General features: G+C 37.2%; 1 protein-coding gene across 1 annotated transcript; it reads left to right on the top strand.

The window, feature by feature from the left end:
• Positions 1,811 to 12,191, top strand: LOC18791962. Its single transcript, XM_020554930.1, has 12 exons — positions 1,811 to 2,033; positions 2,129 to 2,683; positions 3,091 to 4,281; positions 4,431 to 4,758; positions 4,926 to 5,181; positions 5,266 to 5,482; positions 5,644 to 5,996; positions 6,104 to 6,616; positions 6,801 to 8,007; positions 8,207 to 8,560; positions 8,730 to 8,967; positions 9,118 to 12,191. Exons 1-12 carry the CDS (start codon positions 1,944 to 1,946, stop codon positions 11,871 to 11,873), a joined length of 8,058 nt encoding a protein of 2,685 aa, XP_020410519.1. The 5' UTR covers positions 1,811 to 1,943; the 3' UTR covers positions 11,874 to 12,191.

The raw sequence follows: 13,688 nt of genomic DNA, 5'->3' as shown, positions 1-13,688 counted from the left end.
CAAGTTGAAACTGAGGTATAAGTTCATGTACATTTCTACAAAAATCCTAATTCTCAAATACAGTAACAATTTGGAAAATTAAAGGTGACATTTCTCTTAAATTTTTCTTTAAGGTGACAAGTGAATCTGAGGTATAAGTTAAAATGACATTTCTACAAAAATCCCAATTCTCAAATACAATAACATTTATCTTATTTGTATTTATTTTAAACGTAATCCCTATATATAATGGGTTAATCATTTTTTTGTGAACATTGTGATGCATGTAGACCGATCACTAGGAATGAAGAGAACATGCCTGCGTCGTAAGCAGACGTACATAGTACTATTTTAAGATATTCGATATAACTTTTATTTATATATATGGTTTTTGAAATAATGATTAAAATACGTACGAAAGTATATATGATGATTGTTTTGGTCCTTTGAAAACTAGAAAATTGATAGCGTTCCTTTCTTCGTATAGATGTAATTGTAAAGGGTTTCTTTTCAAAAGCTAACTTATTACAAGGCAGAACTACATGCATGATCATGATGTATATGTATATATGGCAGAAGAAATAGTAGTAGTTGCATAAAACCTAGCTAGGTCATGGAGCAATCAGTTCAGAACAATATCTGATTGCAGCCTTTGCAAAAACGATCGTTGTTGGTTCATATTTAAAGTGACGATTTGCAGGTGAGCTACTACCACCCTCCTAGTATGAGGCTAATGCTGGGCTCAAAATTAATAAAGGACCCACATGTACGAATGGACAACTACTTTTAAATTTGCGTGGATTCCTAATCTAGTTGAGGTGTAATTTTGGAAGACCAAACCTCAGCAAATTTGGTAGACATTTAGGAAGGAATTAGCTTGTGTTCGAGTTTTTTTTTGGTTGGGGTGCTTTTAGCATTGAAAGATGACTATTAAAAAAAAAAGACACAAAAAAATTGCAATCCTAAGGTACATGTAAAAAAAGATAGGTGATGCGCCATCTGAATGATTTTTTAAGAATAAGCGATAGTTTTTATTGATAAATAAAACAAAGTATAAAGCAATTATGCGAGTAAATATTAACTATGCTTTTAAAAAAAAATTGGGAGCTGATTTTCCCACTCCCCTCCACTTACACTCCCTTTTGTTTTTTAATATTTTTTAAATAAATTTTGTTCTTTCTCTTTCCTATTATATCCTTACCCTACATTAATTTCTTTTTTACTTCACTTTTATATTATTTATTTTTTTTATACTTAATTTTTCAACTTACACACCATTTTCAATATTAAAGGAAAAAAAATACATAATTTCTTACTCGATTAAAGAAAAAAAATTTATTAAAAATAGAGTGGAAGTTAGAAAATTAAGTACAAAGAAAAAGAACTAATATAAAAAGTTAAGTAAAAAGAAATTAATAAAGGATAAGATAGAATATAGAAAAGAGTAAGGACAAAATTAATTAAAAAGTATTAAAAAACAAAAGGGTGTTTGAGTGTGGAAATCATATTCTTGTTTTTAATGTTATATTTATGAATCACTTTTTATAAAAACAAATCCCTACGTCATCCTATGACGTCATGACGAATGCACTTCTTCATTTTTTAAGGTCAAATGGTCAAGAGGGGACAAAGTTCAAAAGAACTTGAACTTCAACACATGGCATGATGGCAGTGCTAGTTCTATTACAACTTTACAAGATTCCGAAACTTCTCTTTTCCTTGTTCCTTTTTCTTTTATGATTGACACTGATCATATATATATATAATTTTTTTTTTCTCTACTAGCTTCGTGGCGAAGATATCCAACATCCTTTTATCTAGATTAAAGTGGGTTTTTGTGAACTGGGTTCCAAAGCATGTATGCTTTTCTTTAACACTGAATGCGTGTAAGCCAAGTGTGGGAGGTATTTTGTGGGGGGGAAGAGAGAGAGAGAGAGAGAGAGTGAGTGAGTAACTGAGAGGAGATGATGGAAGCTAGAACAGACCGTATCACTGATATTGTGTTTTCTTGGTCGCTTGAAGACATTTTCAATGAAAATCTTTATAAGAAGCAGGTATTATTTCATCCAGTTTGTTAACGTTTTCTCATGAATAATGTTATCTACAGGTTTGCCAGACTTAGTCTGAACTTTTATTAGTACTGTTTCAGGTGCAAAAAATCCCTGAATCATTTGATTCGGTTCAGCATTATTTTTCTTCTTATTTATATCCTCTATTGGAAGAAACTCGAGCACAGGTGCATTCAAGTATGGAAACCATTGACAGAGCACCATCTGCTGAAGTTGTTGGTTGTGAAGAATGCAATCCTTATGGCCCTTACGGGAAAAATGTATATGATATCAAGGTTGATCGCTGGAGAAACAGGTTCAATGATCGTGGCAAGGAACCATACAAAACTTTGCCCGGGGATCTTTTTGTCTTAGCAGATGCCAAACCCGAAACGTTTTCTGATTTACAAAGGGTAGGGACAGGGAGGTCCTCTTGGGCTTTTGTTTCAGTCACAAATGTCCCAGAAAATGAGGACGAGGATGACATTGACAGTACATCTCTTTATTTTAGAGTCAAGGCATCCAAAGAAATCACTCATACATCACTATTTTTGGTTTTCCTGGTGAATTTAATTCCTAATAGCAGAATATGGAAAGCGTTGCTCATGTCCGGAAATCGGAAGATTATCAAGGAAGTTTTGTGCACCGATTCTGTGGTAAGACCTTAGGTTTCGTAACGCATTGCATTCACTAAAATGAGACCTATTACATGATGCAAGATATAATGTAATACTCACCACACATCATAGATCATACCCAAATATCAGTGTCTTTTCATAACTACATATAATAATCTTTAAAGTTTAACAAGAAAAATGGCATTTTCTTTTCCTTCTTTTTATCTTTTGGATCAAAGTTTCTTTCCTGTGTTTATCTGTGACACTCCAGTTATGCAATGACATATTTTCTCCCGTCAATTTATTCCCATGCCACATCAATGTTATGATTCCTTTGGGTTTTTCAAAAAGGAGGGGGTGGAGTGGGGAGGGGGAATATCTGTTATTATACTTCAGAATTGACATTTATTTTTTGGGGTGATTGCAAATCTTATGCTTGGTAACAGGCTCAGAAAAACAATTATCTCTGTTCTGAAGTGAATGATGACATCCGGGATAAGTGGTTAGTTGAGAGTTCATCATCAGGATTGAATGAGTCCCAAACCGGGGCAGTTTTGGCCTGCCTTGAAATGCTGCGTTGGGATTCCAAGTCTACCGTGCAACTTATATGGGGTGCACCTGGGACAGGAAAAACTAAAACCACAGCGACGCTTCTTTTTACTCTGTTACGGATTAACTGTAGGACTCTAATTTGTGCCCCAACGAACGTTGCAATAACTGAAGTTGCTTCTTGTGTTCTAAAGATGGTAACTGAAGCAAAGTCCAATTCTTTGGGAGAAATTCTTCTATTTGGGAATAAGGAGCGACTCAAAGTTGGACCACACATTGAAGATATATATTTGAATTACCGTGTCAAAAGGCTAGTTGAGTGCTTGGGGCCAGTGACTGGTTGGAGTATTTGCTTCGCTTCAATGATAGGTTTTCTTGAAGATTGTGTTTCTCATTACCATATTTTCTTGGAAAATGAGTTGAGCAATGAGAAAGAACACGAGGCTGTTAGTGAAATGAAAGAGAAAGAATGCAGAACTGACACTCAAGTTATCAAGGGGAAGTGCATATCGTTTGTTGAATTTTTCAGAGATAGATTTGTTTCTGCTGCATTACCGCTAAGACGTTGCATTTCTACCTTCTGTACCCATGTAGCCAAGAATTACTTTTTGGCACATACTTTCCAAAACATGATTTTGCTCATAGGCTTATTTGATTCCATTGAATCATTATTGTTGCATGGTGACATTGTTTCTGAAGCATTGGAACACCTTTGCTCTTGTTCAAAAGTTGAAGTTGTGCCAGAGTCATTTGTAGATAACTCATTTCTGCTGTGCATGAAGAGAAAAGAATGCCTTTCAGTATTACGGACTCTACAGGATTCTCTTAGTGGACTTGACCTTCCAAATTTTAGGAATGGAGAAGCTCTAATGGAATTCTGTTTTCAAAGAGCTTCCTTAATTTTTTGCACTGCGTCGAGTTCGTATAAGCTGCATAGAGTGGCAATGGAGCCACTGACCATTGTTGTTATTGATGAAGCTGCACAATTGAAAGAGTGTGAATCAACAATACCCCTGCAACTTCCAGGTGTGAAGCATGCTGTTCTTGTTGGTGATGAATGTCAGTTACCAGCTACGGTGAACAGCAATGTACGTTGATAGTACTTGGTCATACATTTTTCTATATATATATATATATATATATATATATATATATATACACTCCGTTTCTCTTATTGCAATTTTTCATTCCACTTCTTATTCCTTTGCGCTTATACCTAACTTGTTTTCATCCATAGGTTTCTGTTGAGGCTGGTTTTTCAAGAAGCTTGTTTGAGAGGTTGAGCTCAATGGGCCACTCAAAACACCTTCTGAATATGCAATACAGAATGCATCCCTCAATAAGTTTGTTCCCAAATACAAATTTCTATAACAACCAGATCCTAGACGCTCCAAATGTTAAAAAAAGAAGCCATGAGAAACACTATCTTCCAGGGTCAATGTTTGGTCCCTTTTCTTTTATAAATGTAATTGGTGGAAGAGAGGAGAAGGATGAGGATGGACGTAGTAGAAAGAATATGGTCGAGGTTGCTATTATTCTGAAAATACTGTGGAAGCTGTACAAAGGTATGCATATGTCTAGCTGCTGAGTCTTGTTCATGTTCTCAATTGAATATTTTCAATGATTTTGATTTCTGTGTGGTTTATTTTATATGCTTATAAGGTTGATTGAACTGTAAGAAATGTTAAAATCCGTGTAATAATTTTTCTCAGCTTAAATTTTTTTGGTACAGAATGGATTGTTTCAAAACAGAAACTCAGTATTGGGGTGGTATCACCGTATGCTGCTCAAGTAGTTGCAGTTCAGGACAAACTTCGACAGAGGTATGACAACATTGATGGCTTTACAGTGAAGGTGAAGACGGTTGATGGGTTCCAGGGTGGGGAAGATGACATAATTATTGTGTCCACTGTACGATCTACTATTCATCAATCCATTGATTTTATATCAAAACCGCAACGAGTTAATGTCGCTCTTACAAGGGCTAGGTATGGTTTTATGTGAACTTGTATGTTTTTGCATCATTGTTGATAAGTCTGGTGAAAATAACTACTCTTCCCTAATGACTTTAGGCATTGCCTTTGGATTCTGGGAAATGAAATAACTCTATCTGATAGGGAATCTGTTTGGAAGGCCTTGGTCCTTGATGCCAAACGTCGTCAATGCTTCTTTAATGCTGATGAAGACAAGGATTTGGCCGGGGCCATATTAGAGGTGAAGAAAGAATTCGGCCAATTTGATGATTTGCTTAATCCTGACAGCATATTTTTTAGAAGTTCTAGATGGAAGGTAATCTGTAGATTTTTTCTCCCCTTAATTTCCAAGAAATCCCTGTTCTCAAACTTTTCAGTATTTGTTCTGATATTGGACTTTCTATCAAATACATTCAAAACTTTTTTTATATATTTCATTTTAAAAATTTTGATCTTCCCCCAATCCATTACTTTTAGGTACTTTTCAGTGATAACTTTCTGAAGTCATTCAAAAAGCTGAAGTCAATCCGTTTAAAGAAGTCTGTATTAAATCTTTTGCTGAAGCTTTCCACTGGTTGGAGACCTAAGAAGCCAAATGTAGGGACAATTTGTGGAAGCTATTCACATATCTTGAGGAAATATATGGTTGAAGGTCTATACATTGTTTGCACAACTGATATTGCAAAGGATGTGAAATACATTCAAATATTGAAGGTTTGGGACTTATTGCCTCTAGAGGATATTCCAAAATTGGTAAACCGTCTAGAGAGTATATTGAAAAGATATACAGATGATTTTATCAATCGGTGCAAGGAGAAATGTCTTGAGAGGTATGTTGTTTTGCCTTCTTGTGTTTTGAAATTCTAAAGATACAAATAATTCATCATGTTTTGAAATTCTAAAGTAACTTTTACTTTTCGTTGTCATTTGTGATCAGTGATTTGGAAGTTCCCAAGAGCTGGCCACCCTCTTTGGACATTGTCCGATTCAAGGATCTTAGCGTCACTGAAAACCAGAGTGATTTAGTCAGTGATAACGATTCTGACGGTAGAAGTTATGTTGAGAATTCACAGGTCAGTGAGAGTTTGTTGCTCATGAAATTTTACTCCTTGTCATCTGGTGTAGTAAATCACTTGCTGTCTGACCGTGAGGGTAGAGAGTTGGATCTTCCGTTCGAAGTCACAGACCAGGAAATGGAGATTATTCTTTATTGTAAAAGTAGCTTTATAGTTGGACGGTCAGGAACCGGGAAGACCACGGTTTTAACCATGAAATTGTTTCAGAATGAACAATGTTACCAATTGGCAGTGCAAGGATGCCTTAGTAGTCAAAATAGCATGGTTGAGCAGAGTTCTTCAGCCACTAAGGGAAGAAATCTACACCAGCTTTTTGTGACCGTGAGTCCTAAACTGTGTTTTGCCATCAAGCAACATGTTTTAAACTTAAAAAGGTACGTGGATTATTCAACAAAAAGATACTGTTTTTTTATTTCCTTTTGTTTAGTTGCAGGGTATTCTGTTGTGAATCATGATACAATACTATTCTTGAAGGATACATTAGGAATCTTTATTTCTGTTGCTCAGGCGAAATTTTCTTTCTTGTTCCCCAAGTTGCTAACTTTCGTATATTTGCAGTTTTGCATGTGGTGGAAGTGATTCAACTGAAAAGAGTTTGATTGATATGGCTGATTTTGAGGAGGAGGAAGCCCAATTCAAGGATATCAAGGATTCATTTCATGATATTCCTCCCAATTCTTACCCTCTTGTCATAACATTTCATAAGTTCTTGATGATGCTAGATGGAACACTGGGGAACTCATACTTTGAAAGATTCCTTGATGCAACAAAACTTACACACGGTCAATTGCAAAGTTCAAGATCTGTTGCTTTGCAGACCTTTATAAGGACAAAGGAGGTTAAGTATGAGAGATTCAGTTCATCTTACTGGCCCCATTTTAATATCCAGTTAACAAAGAAGCTCGATGCTTCAAGAGTCTTTACAGAGATAATATCTCATATTAAAGGTGGTTTGGGAGCCATGGATGCAGGTGATGGTAAACTCAATCGCGACGACTATGTTCAATTGTCAGAGGGCCGGGGTTCCAATTTAAGCAAGCAAAAGAGAGAAGAAATATATGATATATTTCAGGCTTATGAAAAAATGAAGATGGAAAATGGTGAATTTGATCTGGCTGATTTTGTAATTGATCTTCACCGTCGTCTCAGGCATGAAAAATATGGGGGTGATCAAATGGACTTTGTTTATATTGATGAGGTCCAAGATCTCACAATGAGTCAAATTGCTCTGTTTAAACATATGTGCATCAACAATATTGATGAGGGTTTTATTTTTTCTGGGGATACAGCACAAACAATTGCAAGGGGTATTGATTTTCGGTTCCAAGATATACGACATTTGTTCCACAAGAAGTTTGTGTTGGAATCAAGAAGCAATAAGCTTGAAGAAAGAAAAGAAAAGGGACAAATTTCAAAAATGTTTCATTTGACTCAAAATTTCCGTACCCACGCCGGTATACTAAAGTTATCACAGAGCATTATTGAACTGATTTATCGTTTTTTTCCCCACTCTATTGATGTTTTAGACCCTGAAACCAGTCTTATTTATGGGGAAGCTCCAGTTTTGCTTGAATCTGGAGAAAATGAAAATGCAATCATAAAAATATTTGGAAATAGTGCAACTGGTACCGGAAATATAGTTGGCTTTGGAGCAGAGCAGGTTATTTTGGTGCGAGATGATGGTGCCAGGAAAGATGTTTCCATGTTTGTTGGGAAGCATGCTCTTGTCCTCACCATTGTGGAGTGCAAGGGCCTTGAGTTCCAGGTATTTTTTTAAAAAGCCTTAGAGAATCTATTATCAGAGTAGCATGATCTGATATTTTCTCCTTTTCCCTTGCAAAATTTTTTGTGGCTTCACCTTAGAAAATGATGGTTTACTGCTGCTGCACTATATATTGAATATTTACTATGTTTTTTAAGTTTTGATTTCTATTTTTTTCGTAACATTCATGTCCCTTTTATAGGACGTACTCTTGTACAACTTTTTTGGCTCATCACCACTGAAAAACCAATGGAGGGTCATATATGATTACATGAAGGAACGAGATTTACTTGACTCAACATTACCAAAGGGCTTTCCAAGTTTCAATGAAGCTAGGCACAACATCCTGTGCTCTGAATTGAAGCAATTATATGTTGCTGTTACTCGTACGAGACAGAGATTGTGGGTTTGTGAGAATGTAGAAGAGCTCTCCAAACCAATGTTTGACTATTGGAAGAAGAAATGTCTTGTACAAGTTAGGCAACTGGATGATTCACTCGCACAGGCAATGCAAGTTGCAAGCAGTCCAGAGGAGTGGAAATCACGGGGAATTAAGGTTTGCATAATTTTCTCCTTGTAACAACAATTAAGATGAATAGTGATGATGAAAAGGAGCGATAAACAATTGAAGTATTTGTTGCAGTATTGCTTAATTCATATTGTTCTTATTGTCATCATCATTATAATCCTTCTTTTCATTACAAGCATCATAATGTTACTTGCAGCTATATCATGAACATAACTATGAAATGGCCACAATGTGCTTTGAGAGAGGTGGTGATACGTATTGGGAAAGAAGGTCTAAAGCTGCCGGCCTTAGAGCTATCGCTGACCGTATGCGAACTTCAAATCCTGAAGAGGCCAATTCCGTTCTTAGGGAAGCTGCTGAAATATTTGATGCTATAGGCAAGGCAGATTCCGCTGCCAGATGCTTTTCTGATTTGGGCGAATATGAAAGAGCAGGTATGACTATTTAACATATGTTATCTTTAGTTTGTATTTCTTGTTTCAAGTACAAGATTTTATTTCACCATCATTTACAATCTTGCACCCCTGCCTGTAATGTTATGTACTTCCACTTAATGTTGAAACCTCTGGACTTTATTGATGCAGCTAGGATTTATTTGGATAAATGTGGCGTGCCTGATCTGGAAAGAGCTGGGGAATGTTTTTCTCTAGCTGGATGCTATAAAGATGCTGCGGATGTGTATGCTAGGGGCAATTATTTCTTCGAGTGTCTCACTGTTTGTTCCAAAGGAAAACTGTTTCAAATGGGTTTACAATACATCAAGTATTGGAAACAGCATGCAATAGAGGATGGCGTTGTTGCCAGAAGAGGTGAAGGAATAGATAAAATTGAACAAGAATATCTGGAGAGCTGCGCATCCCACTATTATGAGTTGAAAGATAAGAGATCCATGATGAACTTTGTTAAAGCGTTTCATTCGATTATTTTGATGCGGAACTTTTTGAAGAAGTTGGGTCTCCTTGATGAGCTTCTTTTGTTGGAAGAAGAATTTGGAAACTATCTTGAAGCTGCGGACATTGCGAAGCTGAAAGGCGATATTCTACTCGAAGCTGGTTTCCTTGGAAAGGCAGGCAAGTTCAGAGAAGCATCGTTACACATTCTATTCTATGTGCTTGCAAACTCTCTTTGGTCACATGGCAGAAAGGGCTGGCCCATACAACAGTTTTCACAAAAGGAGGAGCTTTTATCAAAAGCCAAGTCATTTGCTAAGAATGAAACAGAAAGCTTTTATGAGCTTGTTTGCACTGAGGTTGACATATTGTTAAATGAGCAGAGTAACTTGGCCTTGATAAAAAATTATATGAATGTTTGTCAGAGGCATAAGAGTACTAGAGGTGAATTATTATCTGCTCGAAAAATATTGGATGCTCATATTTCTTCAAGCGCCAATAAGTATGTGTGGGAAAAGGATTTGGTTGATGGGGATCTGATAATGTGTTCAGAAGGAAGAATATCTGAAAATCAGGTATCTATAGATTCACTGATATATTTCTGGATTTTTTGGAAGGATAAAATTGCTTTCATAACTGAATATCTTGGATGCCTTGAAAACCAAGATGCTAATGATTACAGAAGGTACGGAGAGCTTTGTTTGGATTACTTAGGAGTGTGGAGGTTGTATCATAATCTTACTCCAGTCTATGTCTTACTCATATCTGATGCTGATTGGGTTCGAGGTCTGGACAAAAGACATTTTAGAAATCATGGGAAGTTGGTCTCCATTAGCGTTCACCAGCTTGTCTCAGCTGCTCGTAGTTATTGGAGTTCAGAAATGCTCTCTGTTGGCATGAAAGTTTTGGAGAAGCTTGAAAATCTTTGCAAGTTTCCAATAAAAAATGCTGATGATGCAGTGTTCTGCCAAAGCAGGTGTCTTACCCATATTTGTGAGATCTCAGAATATCTTTTGCAATCAAAATGTTTGAAGCTAAGGAATCAAGATACCGAGAGATTGCAGAGATGTGTAAAGTCTTCTACTGATACTGTTGTTGCGAATATATTTCCTTTGGATTGGAGGAATTCATTGAGGGAGAACATGATTGCTCTTAGAAGAACTGATGCTTTAAAGAATGTGCTGAAACAAGTAATAGTTGAGTACACCAGCTCAAAGAAGGTGCTGTCTTTTGGGCAGATTGGACGGCTTGCAATGGTTATTCTCGGGTCCGGTAAGCTGAATAATAGTGAACTATACGAGAAGCTTGTGGTAAAACTGGACTGCCACCAGCCATGGAAGGCTTTCATTGAGAATCTATGTGGGAATATTGGCCCTGGAAACACCAGTGAAGAACCGAGAGAGGTGTCTGTAATGTTGAAGTTGTATGGAGCTTTAGTTGATACTTATAATGCGAACTGGAGGGTGGTTCGTGATTACATATCGCCTGGTTGCTTTTTGTACCTTGTAGAGCGCCTTCTGATTTGGGCAACTTGCTTTCAGGGTTATGCTATCACTACAAGTTCTTGCTTTGTTGAGTGGCTCATATACCAAGAGGAAGATACCAACTTAAGTTCCATAGTTGGTGGTGATGTGCAACAATCTTTAATTGACATCCTTGATTTTGTGATTTATGTGGTTCAGGGGTGTCTTTTTAATAAGGCGGATATGGTTGAATGGATTAAAAAGACCGACGCAAATTGGAAGAACAATTATTCTCAACTCATGTTGAGATTTGTTGTCGTGTTATGCTTGGTTTATTTAAATTTTGGCATGGGTCTAGATGAACTCTATGATTTGCTGGGAAGGGACTATATCATTGAGCAGCTGCCATGGGAATTTTTTGACGCCCTTAAGAGTGGGAGGAGACACAAATCTCTTAATATAAATACGAGGCTGCTAGCTGCAGCTTTTCAGAAGATTGGTAATACTTTGGTAATTGCAAGTTTCGGGTCCGATTGTTCAAGGTTCTTATGTTCAGATGTCATCTTTGTTGACATGAAGGCCAACCATTCCAGGGATTACATACTGAGAAAATTGTTTCCTAAACGGCCACCTGTCCTACAAGTTTCCCAAGCTACATCTGTTGAAGCAGGAGGTAATAATTCTTGCAGTCGTGTGCTTCATGCAACCAATTCCAATTATGAGGAAGGGAAGAGTTCTAAGATCCTGCCATCCAACTCTGGTGTGGTGGAACCTTTTGAGACTGGTGCTGTATCTGATAAGACGAGTGATGATTGCGCCGGGGGCAGAGACAGCCACAATACAGATGAGGAAAGTTGCATATCCAAAGAGTCAAATCCAAAGTCTAAGCAAGCAGATGCTGTGGCTTCTGGCAGTAATGAAACTGGAAACAAGGGGAAGAAAAAGGGCAAGAACAAGAAACCCAAGAAGAAAGGAGGCAAAAAGTAGCCATCACATGCTAATATATTATAATATATATTTGCTACGTGAATGAATCTTTTTATGTAAGAAATTGATGGTTTTTATGATGCATATAATAATAATACATCAGACAAATTATCTTGTCTTCTGTATGAACTTGATGTTGTGATGTCATGTTAGTGATGATTCCTGGATGATGCATGGGCTTAAAGCGGAGCTAGGTACGATTTAAGAAGTAAAATGATTGAAGTGAAAGATTTTGATTTGAATCTGTCTCAATTTGTATAACATTAGACGTTTGTTTCTGAGAGATAATCTCAACTGTAATTTATTTATTTATTTTTATGAACAAGGGGTGAAACCCCAAGAAAACAAACCAACTAAACTAAACTAATCATACGGAGCTTGTGAAAGGATTTGAATCTCTTCGATGCTTTTAATTGATAGACAATATAGGAAATATATACAGAGCCTTTACTTGGTGATTACAGGATGTATCTCCTATTCTAGGCAAGGAATAATGTCTTGATTACAATGAGGATATATATGAATAAATACTTGGTGATTACACAATAGTTCTCCTATTCTAGGTAAGGAATGATGTCTTGATTACAAGGAGGATATATAGGAATAAATACATATAATTGGCAAGTAAATCATATCATAATCAAATAAGGATTCATGTCCATTACACCCCCGCAAACTAACGGGGCGGTGGAGCATAGGCAACTTGGACCAAATTAAGGAGAACTGGGCAGGTGATAAGCCCTCAGTAAAAATGTCAGCAATCTAATCAACAATAGAACAATACGCAATGAGCAACTCATTCTGCACCACCCTTTCACAAACAAAATGATAATCCACCTCCACATGACAAGTGCGAGAGTGAAAGATCGTATTAGAAGCCAGAGAAAGAGCACTAATATTATCACACCAAAGCTTGGGACAAGGAGCTAGAAGATGAAGATCGATAAATAAAGCATGGAACCATGAGAGATTGGTGACAATGTAGGCAAGCTGGCGGTATTCCGTCTTAGTACTAGAGCGAGAAACACCACGTTGCTTCTAAAAACTCTAGGAGATTAAGTTAGTATCCAAGTAAACACAATAGCCCCCCGCCTAATTGGCATCAGAGTACGCATTGAGAAAGAGAGTGGTAGGCGAATAGAATAACCCATGTGAGCATGTCATTCAGATAATGAAGGATACTTTTGACAGCGAGCCAGCGAGCAGTAGTGGGTTGATGCCTAAATTGACACACCTAATTAACAGCAAAGGAAATATCCGAATAAGTGAGAGTTAAGTATTGAAGAGCCCCAACTGTACTACGACACTCAATGGGATCAGGAAGAGAATCCCCATCGGAAATGCTAAGACGACGGCCACTAATAGCTGAGGCAGGCATAGGTTTAGATTTATGCATGTTAACGCGCTTGAGGAGGTCGACGACATACTTGGTTTGGGTAAGAGAGAACCCAGACGGAGTACGAAGAAGCTCCATGCCTAAGAAATAGTGGGCGGGGACAAGATCCTTCATAGAGAACCGATGGCCCAAATCAGAGATAAGGGTGGTGATGCGAGAAGGATTGGAGCCAGTGACAAGAATATCGTCCACATAAATCAACAAATAAATGTGAATGGAGCCTTGAGTGTACACAAAGAGAGACGAATCGGACTTAGAAGCAATAAAACCTAACGAAAATAGGTGAGAAGAGAAACGTGGAACCGAGAGCGAGGGGCCTAGTTAAGACCATAAAGAGAGCGACATAAGGGGCATACATGATCAAGATATGTGGGATCAACAAAGCTAACGGGCTGGCGCATATAAACCTCTTCATCAAG

Source organism: Prunus persica, chromosome G1 (assembly GCF_000346465.2).
Source record: "Prunus persica cultivar Lovell chromosome G1, Prunus_persica_NCBIv2, whole genome shotgun sequence".
In the NCBI taxonomy this organism is placed as follows: Eukaryota; Viridiplantae; Streptophyta; class Magnoliopsida; order Rosales; family Rosaceae; genus Prunus; species Prunus persica.
The sequence above is the reverse complement of the archived record's forward strand: the minus strand, read 5'-3'. Positions and strand labels throughout refer to the sequence as shown.

Coding starts and splice junctions, on each gene's coding strand:
- LOC18791962 (XM_020554930.1), top strand. CDS start 1,944: ATGATGGAAGCTAGAACAGACCGTATCACTGATATTGTGTTTTCTTGG. Junction 2,034..2,128: donor AAAATCTTTATAAGAAGCAG/GTATTATTTCAT, acceptor GTACTGTTTCAG/GTGCAAAAAATCCCTGAATC. Junction 5,997..6,103: donor AAGGAGAAATGTCTTGAGAG/GTATGTTGTTTT, acceptor ATTTGTGATCAG/TGATTTGGAAGTTCCCAAGA.